General features: G+C 42.1%; 1 protein-coding gene across 2 annotated transcripts; it reads right to left on the bottom strand.

Annotated features, from left to right (window-relative positions):
• Positions 1 to 315: 315 nt before the first annotated feature.
• On the bottom strand, positions 316 to 18,247 carry LOC133460725 (zinc finger protein 665-like). 2 transcript variants are annotated; one of them, XM_061741460.1, is made up of 3 exons: positions 18,095 to 18,247; positions 15,777 to 15,929; positions 316 to 1,906 (listed from the first exon to the last, which is right to left on the bottom strand). In XM_061741460.1, exons 1-3 carry the CDS (start codon positions 18,140 to 18,142, stop codon positions 965 to 967), a joined length of 1,143 nt encoding a protein of 380 aa, XP_061597444.1. In that variant the 5' UTR covers positions 18,143 to 18,247; the 3' UTR covers positions 316 to 964. The 2 variants fall into 2 exon arrangements, with proteins under 2 accessions (XP_061597444.1, XP_061597445.1); XM_061741461.1 differs by lacking the exon at positions 15,777 to 15,929.
• Between the last annotated feature and the right edge of the window lie 205 nt (positions 18,248 to 18,452).

Genomic DNA, 18,452 nt, shown 5'->3' with positions numbered 1-18,452 from the left:
GTTGTGACAAATATACGTAAAATAAGCACAAACTACTTCTCTCGTTCAAATTAATCAGAATTTATTTACACAAGTGTCAAGCAGATGGTAAAACAACACTTCAGATAAATTCTGATGGCTAAACGACCCAAAAACAACAACTAACTAAACATGAACACAAAACTTCAGATTACCTGTGTGCGTGTGTGTGTGTGTGTGTGTGTGTGTGGGGGGGGGGGGGGTTGCGGCATATATATATATGTATATATATATATATATATATATATATATATATATATGTATATATATATATATATATATATATATATGTATGCTTTGATGCATCTAGAAATATTTGTGTGAGAATGCCCGTAATGAATAAGATTGTACATGGTAAATAATGTATGCTTTTATGTATTGTAGATGAATACAGGAACTCATAGTAAATAGTGTTTATATAGAGGGACATGTAACCATGTAACAGCAAATGGCATTAATCACCCAGGTATCCACAAATGTATATGTATACCACAATACGTTTACACTGTGTAAAATTCTTAATATTAATTTGTGTAACTTCTCAATACATCAAGATTTTTGACATCTAATAACAAGGGTCTATGTAAAAACATGGTATTGAGTTCAAGGGGTAGGAGAATTTTTTTTTTAATTCTTCTTACTTCTTTTTAAACATGTCAAAACTGCTGCTGCTTCAAAAAAAAGTCTCTTGCATTCATTGCTCAAGTATGTTCAAGCATCCTGTTACTTACACCACCATCATGTTCAAAATAAAGACTTTTGAATTGAATTCTTGTACTTCATTTTCTAAATCTGGTTATAACTGAACAGCTCTTACAGCTGTAAGAATCTGCTGCTTTTTTAAAAAAATATTAAAAATCTTTCCAACAATCTAACCACCAGAATAATTTCTTTCAAACTAAATTAACTAAACTAAATTGGTGCATTTTAACTGAACTCTCTATTTTTATCCTGTGTGAATACGTTGATGCCTCTTCAAATGACATTGCCGGGCAAAAGCCGTTCCACACTGATCACACCTGTAAGGCTTGTCTCCAGTGTGAATACGTTGGTGTCTCGTCAAATGACTTTGCAGGGCAAAAGCCGCCCCACACTGATCACATCTGTAAGGCTTGTCTCCAGTGTGAATACGTTGGTGACTAATTAGAGCACCTTGCTGGGCAAAAGCCGCCCCACAATGATCGCATCTGTAAGGCTTGTCTCCAGTGTGAATACGTTGGTGACTCGTTAGAACACCTTGCCGGGCAAAAGCCGCTCCACACTGATCACACCTGTACGGCTTGTCTCCAGAGTGAATACGTTGGTGAGTTGTTAGGGTACTTTTCTGGGCAAAAGCCGCTCCACACTGATCGCATCTGTAAGGCTTGTCTCCAGTGTGAATACGTTGGTGTTTCGTTAGTGTACCTTGCTCGGCAAAAGCCGCTCCACACTGATCGCATCTGTAAGGCTTGTCTCCAGTGTGAATACGTTGGTGTCTCGTCAAATGACCTTGCAGGGCAAAAGCCGCTCCACACTGATCACACCTGTAAGGCCTGTCTCCAGTGTGAATACGTTGGTGACTCGTTAGATCACCTTGCCGGGCAAAAGCCGCTCCACACTGATCACATCTGTAAGGCTTGTTTCCAGTGTGAATACGTTGGTGAGTCGTTAGGTTACTTGGATCGGCAAAAGCTGCTCCACACTGATCACATCTGTAAGGCTTGTCTCCAGTGTGAATACGTTGGTGATTCTTTAGCTGATCTTGTCGGGTACAAGCCGCACCACACTGATCACAGCTGTATAGTTTATCACCACTGTGAGTTTTCTCATGGATTTTCAGGTTTGATGGAGTGGTGAAGACTTGCTCGCAATGAACACAGCAGTATCTTTTGGGTCTTCCTTTATGATTCTGTAACAGAGAAGATGACTTACATTATCTTGTCTGCATTATCAAAAGCCTTTTCAGTTTCAAGTATGTAGCTAGAATAGTCTCATAATTCACAAATGCACAGGACAAAATTCACAAATGCACACGCCAATCCACAAATGCAAAAGCACAAAATTCACACGTGCGTAGGACAAAATACACAAATCTATCTTTTATGCACACACAAATATAACCTGATTTACAAATGTTTTCTTGTTTGTGAGCTGCGCTGGATTTGCGTGCGACTATTGAGACTCCCCTGAAGTGACCCTGAAGTGACGCGTTTTTTTAAACACGGAAGGATCTGCAACCAATCAGATATCTTCCTTTGTTTCAGCCAGTCATAAGACCGCACCCTACGTGGGGAATGATTTACTCGTAAACCAATCAGATTATAGGGCGGATACACCTGCTGTTTGAGCTGCGTTGTGCCGTTGGCTTAGAAAAGTGATTCAATATTTCAAGTTGGTGGAGTAAAGATAAATAAACAAGACAGCAACACGGGATGGAGAGGAGATCACTGGTCTGCTTTTCTTGTGATCTCGGTAAAGAAAATAGCGTGATCGGAGATGGTTTGTCGGGCCGTTCAACCAGAGCCGCCGGGAGAGCTCCTAGTCCTACCGATGCAGCAAATGATGATGAGAAACAGCGGAGATATTTATGTATGTATCACCACCTACCCGCCCCCACTAGGTAATGAAGCCTATAATCGGGGACCAGAGAGAATGCAGTTCTGCGGAATGATGTTTAGTGGAGCCAGACATTATCTCATTACTGATATGATTCAACAGAAGATTCCTAAATTGATTAATACATAGATTGGATTTTTGTTTCCAGTTAATTAGAATGGTTTTCTTTGTGATACATAAGGCAGTGAGAACCAAGTGAGCCAGGTTAGATTCCATGTGGATGTCTCCCGGGTGACCTAGTATACATAGTGTGGGGCCCACTGTAATTGAGCCATGTGGATAAATACTCACATATCTCCATCCAGAATTTCTGTACCGGTGCACAAAACCATTAAGCATATATATAATTATGGGTGTTCTCTGTAAATTGTGATCAGATATTGGAGGTCGTAAAACCCATCTGGAACATCCTTTGTCCTGTATAATGTATTCTGTAAAAACTTTGTACTGTATACGTTGCAAATTTGGATTCTTGGTCATAGTGAAATTATTTAAACAGGTTAAGAGAGAGGTCAGCCGCCCATTTGGAAATCGGAAGAGAGACTATCTATTTTGGACATTAACCTGTAGAGTTTCGATAGCAATTTTGGGGTGTTTAGATTAAGTATTTTTTTAGCGGGAAGTTGCAGATCCAGTTGGTTGAGTTTATTATTTTTTATTATTATGGACTTAAGTTGTTGGTATTCTAAAAATGTGTTACTGCTAATTCCACATTGAACAGCGAGTGTGTTAAAAGGTACAAAATGTCCACTTATGATTATATGTTGTAGATACTTTATTCCTTGGTCTCTCCACTGAGTAAAGTTTACCATCTTTTTATCATTTTTCAGAATGTCTTGGTTGTTCCAGATGGGTGTGCGATCACATGGAAAAAGTGAGACTTTGGCTATTTTAAGGAATTCCCACCAGGCTGTCAGTGTTGAGCTAATATTAATGCTTTTAAAGCATTTATGATGTGTAATATTTTGACTGATAAATTGTAGATCTGAGATTTCCAAATCATTGCAAAACACTTGTTCTGAATCCAGCCATTGACTATCTAGTGAGTGGTTTTTGCACCATTTTAAGATATACTGTAAATTATTAACTAAGAAATATTACTGGAAGTTGGGTAAGTCTAAGCCTCCACAGTCTTTGGATTTTTGGAATGTCTTTAAGCTAATACGTGGTGTTTTATTTTTCCACAGGAATTTTGACACGTATGAATCCAGTGACTTAAACCAAGAAGGAAGGGGGTTTGAATGGTGTCATTGAAAAAAGATATTTATTTTTGGTAAAACCATCATTTCGATGGTGACAATGGGAAGAGTTCCATTGGATAAGATCATCCTCTATTTTTCTTAAGAGCTGAACATAATTTAGTTTTATTCACTCTGACAGTCTAGGGGAGATGTTTATGCCTAGACATCTAGTGTTTCCTGATTGTAATTTAGTAGTGGCTGTATTCTGGATATTGTAGTTGATGCACGAAACTGTGCATTTGGACCAGTTGATAGAGTAGTCAAACAGAGATGAAAATCCATCTATAAGTGCAATTGTCTGTGATAGTGAGGTTTGTGAGTTCTGAAGGAAGATTAGTATATCATCAGCATAAAGACTTATTTTGTGATCTAATGTTTTGCATTGTATGCCTTTAATATTTTGGTTTTGCCTAATAGCAGCTGCAAAGGGCTCAATAAATATCGCAAATTGTGAGGGAGAAAGAGGACAACCCTGTCTGGGACCTCTTTGCAAGTTAAAGCTTGTTGAAATTTGATCGTTTGTCCTTACACATGGCTTGGGAGAGCTATATAATATCTTTATCCAGATGATAAAAGATTTGCCAAATCCAAATTTGTGTAAAGTTGCCAATAGAAATTTGCAATTTACCCGATTTAATGCTCTTTCTGCGTCTAGAGATATAATTGTAGATTCCTGTTTATTGATATTCGAATGATCTATAATATTAAGCAGTCTACAAGTATTAGTAGAAGAGTGTCTACCCTTAATAAAACCTGTTTCATCCGGGTGTATATTAGAAGGAGTAACTATTTTCAGACGTTTGGAAAGAGCTTTGCTGATTATTTTGAGATTTACATTTATAAAGAGATATTGGGCGGTAGCTCGATGGGAGCATAGAATCCTTATCTGGTTTCATCCATCCATCCATTTTCCGCCGCTTATCCGGAACCGGGTCGCGGGGGCAGCAGTCTCAACAGGGATTTCCAGACTTCCTTCACCCCAGACACTTCCTCCAGCTCTTCCGAGGGGAGTTCGAGGCGTTCCCAGGCCAGCCGAGAGACAGTCTCTCCAGCGTGTCCTGGGTCTTCCCCAGGGTCTCCTACCCGAGGGACATGCCTGGAACACCTCCCTAGGGAGGCGTCCAGGAGGAATCCGATACAGATGCCCCAGCTACCTCAGCTGATCCTCTCAATGTGAAGGAGCAGCAGGCTTGACTCCGAGCTCCTCCCGGGTGACTGAACTCCTCACCCTATCTCTAAGGGAGCGTCCAGCCACCCGGCGGAGGAAACTCATCTCGGCTGCTTGTATCCGCGATCTTGTCCTTTCAGTCACTACCCAAAGTTCATGACCATAGGTGCGTAGATTGACCGGTAAATCAAGAGTGTCGCCTTTCGACTCAGCTCCTTCTTCACCACGACGGTCCGGTACATCGAGCGCATAACTGCGGACGCTTCACCTATCCGTCTGTCAATCTCACGCTCCATCGTTCCCTCACTCGTGAACAAGACACCGAGATACTTTAACTCCACCTGAGGCAGGACTTCTCCACGCCACCCTTTCCCGGTGGAGAACCATGGCCTGATTCTCATCCCTGCCGCGTTGCACTGGGCCTCAAACCGCTCCAGCACATGCTGAAGGTCCCGGTCCGATGATGCCAACAGGACACCATCATCCGCAGAGATGAAATCCTGAGGTTCCCAAACCGGATTCCCTCCGGCCCTGGCTACGCCTAGAAATACTGTCCATAAAAATTATGAACAGGACCGGTAACAAAGGGCAGCCCTGCCGGATTCCAACGTGCACCGGGAACAGGTCTGACCTACTGCTGGCAATGCGAACCAGACTCCTGCTCCGATCATACAGAGACCGGACAGCCCTTAATAGAGGGCCCCGGACCCCAGACTCACTGAGCCCCCACAGAATGGCACGAGGGACACGGTCAAATGCCTTCTCCAAATCCACAAAGCCTGTTGGAGACAGATATCTGGTCAAGATTCTCCTAGTGGCTGGAAGAAGGCCATTACCAAAAACCGGCTCAAGTCTGATCCCCCCACTAGCAAACAATGGATGCCAATTATAGATGATATCGTGATGGAACATCTCACATATACTGTAAGTTGAAAATGAAAGAAGATCTCTTTGTAACAAACTGGGGAAAATGGTTGTCATATAAGGAAAGAAGTTACTCTACGTAACTGCACAGGCTCTGTTCGATCTTTATGAATGGTTATTATGTTTTTTTGTATTCATTTGTTTTATCCTCTTTAGTATTATCATTATTAGGGCCCAAGCACTAACAGTGCGAAGGCCCTATTGTATCTGTAGGAATTTCTTTTCCCTCTCGTTTTTATTTTTCTCGTTTTTATTTTTCCGATGAAATGAGGGCCTTTTTGCCCCCCTAAACGTGCCCCAAAAGTCACCAAATTTTGCACGCAAGCCAGGCCTGGCGAAAAATTTGACATTTAATTGTTTGCATTAATGGGCGTGGACTAATGGCACAACAGCACCCCCTAGAAAACTTTGTGCCTCAAGCCCCACAATACGGTTTGACATACATGCAAGAAAAATCGCTGCACACTTGTATCATGTTGCAACTTAAAGGAGACCTATTATGGCATTTAATGTATATTTTAAACAGGCCTTGAATGTCTTAAAAACAATCTAAAGCTTGTTTTTTCTACATAAATCAGAAATTCAGCCTCTGTCTCTATTTTTACTGCTTCTAACCTCCTCTATGAGGGATTCTGAGGGGCGGGGAGGCTATGATAATGAGTCTCTGTGCTGATTGGCTGCCTGAATGACGTGTAGCAGTGGAGGACACAAAGCCTCTGGGCAGAAGAGCAGCAGCTCCGTACACAATTACAGCATGTCCAATGCGATGCAAGCGAGCTTCAGTGACAAAATCAATTCCATTGCTTTATTCTTTTTGTATTGGACTGTCCTAACTGGCCGCGAGTTTAACGGTTTCAGTGTGGACAGAGAGCGTCCGATGTCACGCAGCTCGACGCGATAGTCGGACGCTCGCATGCAGTTACACGGCGTAAACGACTCTGTGGGATTTTAAGCCTGAATTACGGTTCTGCGTTAAATTGACGCGTACCCTACGCCGTAGGCTCTGCGTTGGTGTAACGCGGAACCATAAATCAGCCTTTAGTTACCTGAAGGGGGAACGGGTCACCTCGTCTTCACACAGGAAGATTTAATTGAATTCTAAAACAGGGACACCACAGTTATTTACTCCGATTCCTCATCATTTCATTTCTTATGTTACAAGACAAATTAATTGTGTTAATAAAGAAATCACAACACTGAATTTTCAGAAATAGCAACTTTATTGTTAAAAAAAATAAAATAACATGAGTTATATATAAATAACATTAATGCACTATTGCTGGCTCAAGGAAGGACCGTGCGTCTTCTGAAGGTGTCGTTGAACAGCTTCAGGTGGGAGAGGTCTGAGTTCTCGCGAGATGTGGTAGGACCACGAGGAAGAACCAAGAGGCAGCAGCATTCAATGTCGAGCAGAAAAATACATTTCGGTTATCAAACAAATAATTAAGCAAAATTAATTAAGAATACATTAGCGAAAACGTATATGACAGATAAGTTATATAAGTATAAATAATCTGGAGCAGAACGAAACCTTAGAATCTCTGGAGGAGTATATGGAAGAAAATTACAACAGGATTGTCATGGGAAAAAAAAAGACGGAGCTACCTCGAACGCATCATCTTCGAAAAGATCCCGAGATGAAAAATCACCTGGAGCCATCTCACCTCAAGGTAACAGCAATGTAGACGTCTTGCTGTCCATCGACAGCCGTTTGAATAGTTTTGAGTCCTGTCTGTCCCCCCTTGAGGTTTTGCACAGGGAGATACAAGCACTGCAGACCTCCCTGGAATTTAGCCAATGGCAGGTAGAATCGCTCGCGGCTGAAAACCGGGATTTAAAGGAGTCGGTAAAATCTCTGACAGAGGGGATGAGCCAGCTAAAAAGGGAAAATAAATCTATGAAAGAGGCAGTTTTAGATCTACAGGCACGCAGCATGAGGATAGCATTGGATAACTTAGTGTTCTCAGGGATTCCGGAGAAGCCTGATGAAGATCCTGAAGCAACTGTCCAGGACTTCATCAGAACACACCTGAAACTTCCAGAAGACCTGGCGAACTCCATCACGTTTCATCGCGTCCATCGCCTAAGAGGAAGAAGATCAGAAGCCCAGAGACCTAGATCCATTGTTGCTAAATTTGAACATTTTAAGCAGAAGGAGCAGGTGAGAAGCTGTGGACCCTAGCTACGCGGACTGCCGTTCTCCGTTAACGACCAGTTCCCCCGGGAGATCCTGGACCGTCGACGGTTCCTCTTCCTGATCCGGAAGAAGCTCATGACGGAGGGAGCTCGTGCTGTCATCACCGTGAACAAACTGTACGTGAACGGACAACTGTACCGCGACCCGGACATCACTCCCTGGCTCTGCTAAAAGATGAGTACAAATTTCAACTTTCTTTTTTTTCCTCTTTCTCACTAATTGGTGGTTAGATTAGATATAGCTCCATAAGACACTTGGGGCCCGATTTACTAAGATCCTAAATAAAGAGTACTAAATTGCGTGTGCACTGAAAAAGTTTGCGCGTGCTGTTGTTGTGTGTTTTGCGGGTGATCAACTAAGATTGCGTGCGCAATTGATAACAGGTGCAAACTGCAGTATTTAAATGAGGTGTTGCGCGTCTTACGGTGTGTATTGTGCACCCAAACTGCAAAAAAAAAAAAAAAAAAAACGACGTACAGGCCACGTCTCTCCCTCCCTCCCTCGCCATCTCTCTCTCATACAACGCATACACATAAAAATGTGAACGGTGAATCTCCAAATTTAATTTGACGAAATTAGACAGACCCAAACATTCCACATTTGCGTAATAATAAACGCCAAGGCTGGCGCCATGAAGTCAATTAAATGCATGTCTCACCTTTAGAAGAGTTGCACATCTTAATTTTCCTATTTCACCATAGATTACACTTTGGGAAGCCTTCTTTATATTTTAGCGTTATTTCCGCGTAGATAAGAGTGAGTTTGATGCTCCTTAACAAGTTTTGTCCGCGGATCAACATCAACCCAGCTCCCCCAACCCCTTGCACCCTGATTGGCTGATTTATGGTTCCGCATCACACCAACGCAGAATTGACAGCGTAGGGAACGCGGCGACGCACACCGCACCGCGACCCTACGCCATCGGCTACGCCGTCGATTTAACGCAGAACCATAATTCAGGCGAAGCTGCAGTCTGTCTGCGCTGATCACAGACACACCGGGTCGGAGCGGATTTGGTCATGATGTTTAACCTGTGTTTTGTGATTAATAAGCATGGGTTTTAATGAAATGTAATTTACGAAGGATGATTTCACATTCAATAAGATAAGTAATCAATAAAATACAAAGTTTGGCACAAAGGCTTGGCCTGCTTGTGGGCGAGTGGAGGGGGGCACATTAAAAGAAGGTGGCAAGATATAAGGCGAAGAACTAAAGAAAAAGTGGCCTTTAATAAAACTTGTGCAACCATTTTTAAAATAGCATGCAGCAGAATAAAGACTCTCTCTCTGCGTATTCTTTGATTTTGGATGTCGCCTCCTTGCCACAATAACAGCAGCAGCAGATTAGCACCTTCCTTTCGAACGTATTAAATACAGACGCAATCACAATACGCGCAATTACTTTCAGGCTTGGTAAATCTCATTGCGCGTGGTAAATGGACCAATTTGCATCTTCCCCTCCCAGTATTTAGCGATTTCTGGCGGGTACGCCCCATATTGATTATTCATCAGGGCAAAAGTACTAAATGAATTGCGTGTGCTATTTTGCGCATTTGAGAGACGCAGTTCTCTTTGCACGCTGTTAGTAGATCAGCTGGCACTTTGGTTTGCGGGTGCTGTCAAGTTTGCACACGTTTTTACACATGCAAACCTTTAGTAAATCAGGCCCTAGGTGATTAGATTAGATATAGCTTCATAAACACTTTCGGCACATATTAATGTATTAATAATTCTTGCTCTGCTAGTCTCAGTAAGTCATAAGCACACACTGGTGATCGTTCCTTTTTTTTTTATTATGATTAGAATTATTTCCCTCCCCCCCACCTCACCCCCTTTTCCCATTCCTTTTTAAAATTTTCCCTTTTCTTCCTGTATGTCCCACTCTGCTGCACTTTCTGTTTGGTAAATTGGTATAAATACACATGACATACATATAGAATAACATGGCACACACATATGCAACAATATATCATTAGTAATTTACACAATCTCATACAACATTACCATTTACATATAATATTACTTCCAACGATTGAATTATGGATAAATTAAAGTTCGTAACCTGGAATGTAAACGGAGCCGGAAACCGAGAGAAGAGACTAAAACTTTTTAATCAGATAAAAACCCTGCAGGCAGACATTGTCCTACTACAAGATTCGCAGTTAGTTAAAGCTTCAGCAGATACACTGGCCACGGCCAGTCCGCATGTTTTCTCAGCCTGTTACAACTCCAGACAAAGAGGGGTAGCAATTCTCATTAATAAGAGAGTAAATTTCACTGTAAATGACACACACATTGACTCAGAAGGTAGATATTTAATATTAGTTTTGCAAATTCAAAGCTTGAAGCTTGAGTCGAGCCGCTACTCCTTCACATTGAGAGGAGTCAGCTGAGGCATCTGTATCGGATGCCTCCTGGACGCCTCCCTAGGGAGGTGTTCCAGGCATGTCCCACTGGGAGGAGACCCCGGGGAAGACCCAGGACACGCTGGAGAGACTATCTCTCTCGGCTGGCCTGGGAACGCCTCGGACTCCCCTCGGAGGAGCTGGAGGAAGTGTCTGGGGTGAGGGAAGTCTGGGCATCTCTGCTGAGGCTGCTGCCCACGCGACCCGGGAACGGATAAGCGGGCGATGGATGGATGGATATTTCCCCTAGGCTGCCAGAGTTAATAAAATTAAATTATGTTCAGCTTTTAAAGAAAATAGATAGGGGTGTAACGGTACACAAAAATCTCGGTTCGGTACGTACCTCGGTTTGGAGGTCACGGTTCGGTTCATTTTCGGTACAGTAAGAAAACAAAATGCAAAATATAAACGTGCTAGTTGTTTATTACACACACACACAAAATAACATTGGCTCTACGTGTACCGGCGCTAGGACCCCGCGGACGCATGGTGTGGTCGGGCTGTGTTTTCCTTCACGCTTCCCTGCAGCGTCACATGCAAACACAAACACACGTACCTGGCAGAAAGATTTCTTTATCATGTTGTCTGTCGCCCGCGATATTTTTTCTTTTTTTGGCCGGCGCCATAGTTGGCTAGCTACAAACTCTGATTTAACGCCGAACCATAATTCAGGCTTTACTAGGCAACGAAGCAGGTTGACTCACGTTGCAGAACAGCGCTGCAGAGGCGCTCATAAACGTAAATGATAATTGTTTTTTTTTTTTTTAGGCCTGGCGGGGGATCTCGATGGTAGGGGAAACACTGGACTTGTCACAATTATGTGCTTAGCTCTTTAGTTCTTCATTAGTTAGTGCTTTTTTCCTTAATCTTAATACTTTCTCGGTGTGAGCGCAACTGCATGTGCAGCTGCAGCAGCGCTCTGCTCCACAACGTGCGGTCCTCTACTTAATATGTCCGTGTGGAAACTCGTTCGGTACGCCTCCGTTCCGAACCGAACACGCTATACCGTGTATAACGGTTCAATACAAATACATATACCGTTACACCCCTAAAAATAGAAGATGATCTTTCCAGATGGAACTCTCTTCCCATCTCACTCATGGGAAGAATTGCCACCATTATAATGATGGCTGGGGGTCGGTGTCAAATTGATACTTGGTCCTCCCCCTCCCTGTTTTTATGGCATTAATCACATGCACTCAACACCAGGGTCGGGAGGGGGGCCCACGTCACCCGCGTTCCCTCGCCGGCCTGGGATAGGTGGGTCGCAGGACTCGCTGCGCAGCCTCAGACCGCGCGGGTGTCGCCCTGTTGGAGGGTTCCCTTTCGGCGGCCGGGGCAGCTATGTCTGTCCGGGCAGGCTGGCCCCTCGCCAGGTGGGGGGTCGTTGGCCTGGAGGGTGAGGGCCTCCTGGCCGCGTGTCCGGCCCGGACCGGGTGGTCGGGGATTGCCTGGGCCGCTGTGTGTGTGTGTGTGTGTGTGTGTGTGTGTGTGTGTGTGTGTGTGTGTGTGTGTGTGTGTGTGTGTGTGTGTGTGTGTACACACGTGGACAAAATTGTTGGTACCCCTCAGTTAAAGAAGGAAAAACCCACAACTCTCACTAACAATAAATAAAAATGTATTGAAAATTAAATAATCTAAATCAGCCATTACTTTTGAATTGTTGATTAACATAATTATTAAAAAAAAACAAACTAATGAAATAGGGCTGGACAAAAATGATGGTACCCATAACTTAATATTTTGTTGCACAACCTTTTGAGGTAATCAATGCAATTAAACGATTTCTGTATTTGTCAATGAGCGTTCTGCAGCTGTCAACAGGTATTTTGGCCCACTCCTCATGAGCAAACTGCTCCAGTTGTCTCAGGTTTAATGGGTGTCTTCTCCAAATGGCATGTTTCAGCTCCTTCCACAGATGTTCAATGGGATTCAGATCTGGGCTCATGGAAGGCCACTTTAGAATAGTCCAACGCTTTTCTCTCAGCCATTCTTGGGTGTTTTTGGCTATGTGTTTTGGATCGTTGTCCTGTTGGAAGATCCATGACCTGCGACTGAGACCAAGCTTTCTGACACTAGGCAGCACATTTCTCTCCAGAATGCCTTGATAGTCTTCAGATTTCATTTTACCTTGCACACATTCAAGACACCCTGTGCCAGATGCAGCAAAGCAGCCCTGAAACATTACTGAGCCTCCTCCATGTTTCACCGTAGGGACAGTGTTCTTTTCTTCGTATGCTTGGTTTTTGAGTCTATGAACATAGAGTTGATGTGCCATAAAAAAGCAAGACTGGAATTTGCAAAAATGCATGTTGACAAGCCACAAAGCTTCTGGGAGAATGTCCTTTGGACAGATGAGACCAAACTGGACCTTTTTTTAGTAAGGCACATCAACTCTATGTTCATAGACTCCTAGACTTCCTTCTTTAACTGAGGGGTACCAACAATTTGGTCCACGTGTGTATGTACATACACCCCACCAGCTGTTTTGGCAGGCATGCTTGTCGCTGTGCAGTGACCGATGTCAGGATAACAGCAAACCTGCTCAGCCAGCTTCTCCTCAAAACACTCCGCCATATCCAGAACACAGCGTTTTTGTGTGCGTTGTGGACAGAGTCACGTGACCAGGACCAGCATCTCTAGTGGGACCAGCGCCACTAGCGGCCAGAGCAAGAAATGCAGGTCGCGTATGCGCTCAGTGTGTTTTTGAGAACGTGCACGTCGATGCACCAAATGAACGCAGGATACGCATGACATCAACAATGCGTACGCGTTCTGAACTGCAGGTATAACTGAGCCCTAAGAGGCGAGTTATACTTGCTGTTTGTGCCTGCGTTCACGTCCGTTCGTGTGCACCACCAACGGCAACGTCGCTAGCGTAGTACGCAAGGAGAGTGCGTCATACCGGCGGTGACCGATAGGGGGCAGTAAACAGAGCAACAGTTGGAAAAGTGATATATATTTAGTAGTAGAGGTAGTAGCAGCGGTAGCAGCAGTAGCAGATTAATACAACAAACAAGTTTACATGACAATATTGGATGATGTAGGAGATTATAAGATCGTGTGAATGTGTATGAATGTTTGCTGGTGGTCGGAGGGGCCGTTTGGTCAATATGGCAGCCACGCTTCCGTCAGTCTGCAGGGCAGCTGTGGCTACAAACGTAGCAGCTGTGGCAACAAAGGTAGCAGCTGTGGCAACAAAAGTAGCAGCTGTGGCAACAAACGTAGCTACCACCACCGGTGAGAATGTGGATGAATGAATAATGGTCTCTGTAAAGCCCTGGTTGCCTTGAAGGGCGCTATATAAAACCAAGCCATTATTATTATTATTATTATTATTATTATTATTATTATTATTATTATTATTGCTTTGGTTACAATCCCTGTATAATATAAAGATAAAACAGGAGGTCATATATTTGAGGATTGTTATCTCTAAGGATAAAACAGCAATTGAAAAGATGAATATTTGGAACAATGTGGACAAGTGTAAGTCAATTCTAAACGGTGGCTGCAAAGGGATATTTCAATTTTTGGCAGAGTCTTATTATCAAAAAAAGGATAGTCTGTCCAGACTAATTTATCCGGCATTCTCCTTACCCATCTCAACAAGAATGATCAAAACAATAAATACCTTTAATTTTAAGTTCATATGGAGAAATAGATGTCAATATATAAAAAAGATTGACATGGTAAAAAACTATGATGATGGGGGGTTGAATGTGATCGATTTCGATATTATAAATGGTGTCTTGAAACTGAAATGGTTAAAATCTTTCCTTACAAATAGACATTCCTTCTGGTTTATTGTTCCTGATATGATTTTCCAAAGAATGGGTGGAATAGATTTTCTTCTACGCTACGACTTTGATTATAGCTCATTACCACTTAAACTCTCTGCTTTCCATCAGCAAGTCCTTCTCTATTGGAAATTGATTTATAATCATAATTTTACACCACACAACACACCTGTATGGAACAACAGGTACATTTTGCTCAGTAGAAAATCTGTTTATATACAGGATTGGAAATCGAAAGAAGGCTGGGCTGTTGCACACTTTCTGGATGATACTGGGAATTACAGTTTGAGGATTTTTGCAAAAAATACCAAATTCAATGTACTGTTAAGCATTATAATAAGAGTGATAAAGGCCATACCAGTTTCTGTGAGGTTGATGGTTAAAGAAGACATTCGTCACTCTAAGGTCTCTCCTGAACTGTGACAGCTCTGCAATAAAGGTTTAGATTTTTGTGACTTTAAATGCACTAACAAAGTCATTAGAAACATTTTGCTATATTATAGATTATTATTATTATATTAATAATATTATTATATTATAATATATATATATGGTGTTTTTGTTGAAGACAAGAATTTGGACTTTGTCCTTAATAATTTGGTGTTATTGGGAAAGTTCTTCATTCACAAATGTAGATTTTTTTAAGACCAAACCATGTTTGACCCAGTGGAGAAATGAGCTAAAGCTCTTGAGTAAGTCCTTGAGTCTTGTTAAAGAAAAGAAAGCCCTTAAACTGTTTTCTTTACTTGAAAGATATGATTTAATATGAAATGGCCCTTGTGAGTTTTTTTTTAATTTTGTTTTTATTTAATTTTATGTTGTACAATAATTAGATTCTCAGTGTATATTTTGTAATACTGATGTTGCTCAACCCAAGGCAAAAGTTTGTAATTCTGATATGTGCCTTGTTTGTTTGTATCTATGTTTCAATAAAAAAAAAATAAAAACATTCTGGTGTAAAACTAAGTTAAGAATTAAAGTGAAGATTGTGTATGAATTAGCAGGAAACATCAAGATGAGAATATTTTTTCAGATAGAAAGTTTGGGCAAGTTAACCTGCATCCAGCAGAGAGCAGCATAATCTCGGCAAAGGAAACGGCGCCAGCGACCTCCGTCGTCACTTGTGTCCAGCTGGTATCAGACCGGGAACAGCGCCACTCGCGGCCACAGCCAGAACTGCAGGTCGCGTACGCGTTCAGTGTCTTTATGAGAACGTGCACGTCGACGCGCCAAATGAATGCAGGATACGCGTGACGACAACGATGCGTACGCGTTCTGAACTGCAAGTAGAACTGAGCCCTTACTGATGACGGTTGGATTCTTCCTGATGTTGGTCCTCAAAGGCCTTCAAGAAAGCAGCTCAGTGTGAAGTCAAGACACTAAACTGTGGTGTTTGTTTCAAGATAACGGAGCCTGGAAGCAGGTTTACCTTCCTCTTCCTCAGCTTGGAGTCGTTGAGCTCCTCCTTGTCGGTAATCTTCTGCTTGGGCGGCGGCGGCAGAAGTTCCAGCTCCCTCTCCTTGGCTTCTCTCAGCAGCTGCTCGGCGGTGATCTGCACCTCGGCAGGAGCTTCGTTTTTCACCTGAAACACCACAAACACCCTGAAATATCTCTTCAGGAGCTTTGTTCTTCACCTGAAACACCACAAACACCCTGAATTACTCTGCAGGAGTTTTGTTTTTCACCTGAAACACCACAAACACCCTGAAATATCTCTTCAGGAGCTTTGTTCTTCACCTGAAACACCACAAACACCCTGAATTACTCTGCAGGAGTTTTGTTTTTCACCTGAAACACCACAAACACCCTGAAATATCTCTGCAGGAGCTTTGTTTTTCACCTGAAACCCCACAAACACCCTGAAATATCTCTGCAGGAGCTTTGTTCTTCACCTGAAACACCGCAAACACCCTGAAATATCTCTGCAGGAGCTTTGTTTTTCACCTGAAACCCCACAAACACCCAGAAATATCTCTGCAGGAGCTTTGTTTTTCACCTGAAACACCACAAACCCCCTGAAATATCTCTGCAGGAGCTTTGTTCTTCACCTGAAACCCCACACACACCCTGAAATATCTCTGCAGGAGCTTTGTTCTTCACCTGAAACCCCACAAACACCCTGAAATATCTCTGCAGGAGCTTTGTTCTTCACCTGAAACACCACAAACACCCTGAAATATCTCTGCAGGAGCTTCGTTCTTCACCTGAAACACCACAAACACCCTGAAATATCTCTGCAGGAGCTTTGTTCTGAGGACCCTGAAGCCTCCAGGACCTGAAGCCTCCAGGACCCTGCAGCGTGCAGGAAACATGGCGGCATGTGTACAGGTGTAGTGCTGTATGTGTGATTTATTGCTACAGTATATGTTATATGTCCTTGAATAATGTTTGATGGGTGATGTTTGATAATATCCTTGAATAATGTTTGAGGTGTTTTATCTGTGCTGTATTTATTTGTGCCAAGGGACTGCAGACGCAAATTATCCTAAAGCTAACTCTGGTGCAATGCATCACATGTTTACATTTATGTTTTTAATTGCACATGGTCCCTCTCAAATAAGATTTAAGTAAGTAAGTAAACTTTCTGGTCCTGGTCTCGGTTTAGGGGGTCTTGACTCCAAGTTTACCGACGACAGATATGTTTTCTATGCTGTTGATTGCACATTAGTGCCACCCCCCCCACCAACTTTGAAACATGTTTTCTCCAGATTTCAGGCAGAAGAACCCGGATGTGATCAAAGTTCTGCTGAAACAAAAACTAACCAAACTAAGCAAAACTCCTACACATTTTTCAAGGTCAAATTCAAGCACTTTTCAAGCACTTTCAAAATCTTCAAGGACCTTATCGGTGGGGTAAAATATATACAGGAATATATACAGGACTGTCTCAGAAAATTTGAATACTGTGATTTTCTGTAATGCAATTACATAAACAAAAATGTCATACATTCTGGATTCATTACAAATAAACTGAAATATTGCAAGCCTTTTATTATTTTAATATTCTGATCATGGCTTACAGTTTAAGAAAACTCAAAAAATTACAATATTCTGGGAATCTTAATCTTAAACTGTAAGCCATAATCAGCAATATTAAAATAATAAAAAGCTTGCAATATTTCAGTTTTGTAATGAATCCAGAATGTATGACATTTTTGCATTACAGAAAATAAAGAACTTTATCACAATATTCAAATTTTCTGAGACAGTCCTGTATACTCATAATTATTTAATGAATAATAATTAATACATAATTAATAAATATTATGTGCTGTAAACATCTAGTTATGTTTCATCTTACTGATTTTATTTATCCTTGTAATAACTAAACCCTACAGTCTGATCCCAATTTGGTGAAAGACAGAGTTATAATTTCAAGCACTTAAACTAAAATTCAAGCACTTTTCACGCCTTGAAAACACAACATTGAAATTCCAGCACTTTCCAGGATTTCCAGCCCCGTAGGAACCCTGGATGAAACATGTTTTCTCCAGATTTCAGGATCAAAGTTCTGCTGAAACAAAAACTAACCAACTAACCAAAACTCTGCCAGAAGTCTGGATTAAACTAATTAAACGTAATTAATACATCAATAATAACTTATTCCACTAATTCATATGAATGTGACCCCGACACCAGCCCCAGTTTGACACAGAAACAGTTTAAAACGCTAAGACTTCATGACTAAAACCCGTGACCTGTCCAAACCCTGCTTAGCTTCGCTTCCCTAAGCTCCGGGTTTCGTACCTTCGCCACCTCGGGGATCCGCTGCTTCCCTGCCGCGGTGGACGCCATGATCCTCGGTGTGTCGGGGGTTCGAGCCCCGGAATATCAAACCTGAGCGGGTCAAACAGCAGCTTTTAGCAGCTTAGCAGCGGCTACAACAACAACACGCTGCCAACCACGGCTACTTCCGGCGGGGCTGCGGTTTCCATGGCGACGACGTAACTAAACATTTTTTTTAATTTTTTTACAACAAAACTTTATTGAAAATATACAAACTCTCAAAGAGGATAATTGACAAATATCAATTTAAATACAAATTAGAAAAGAAAGGAACATAAAAATAAAAAAAAACGACGGAACTAAACGTTAACCCGCCAAA

This window comes from Cololabis saira, chromosome 15, assembly GCF_033807715.1.
Source record: "Cololabis saira isolate AMF1-May2022 chromosome 15, fColSai1.1, whole genome shotgun sequence".
NCBI classification, from domain to species: Eukaryota; Metazoa; Chordata; class Actinopteri; order Beloniformes; family Belonidae; genus Cololabis; species Cololabis saira.
This window is presented reverse-complemented; position numbering and strand designations above follow the sequence as displayed.

Coding starts and splice junctions, on each gene's coding strand:
- LOC133460725 (XM_061741460.1), bottom strand. CDS start 18,142: ATGGCGTCCACCGCGGCAGGGAAGCAGCGGATCCCCGAGGTGGCGAAG. Junction 15,930..18,094: donor GGATCCCCGAGGTGGCGAAG/GTACGAAACCCG, acceptor GTGGTGTTTCAG/GTGAAAAACGAAGCTCCTGC. Junction 1,907..15,776: donor CCAAGCTGAGGAAGAGGAAG/GTAAACCTGCTT, acceptor TCTCTGTTACAG/AATCATAAAGGAAGACCCAA.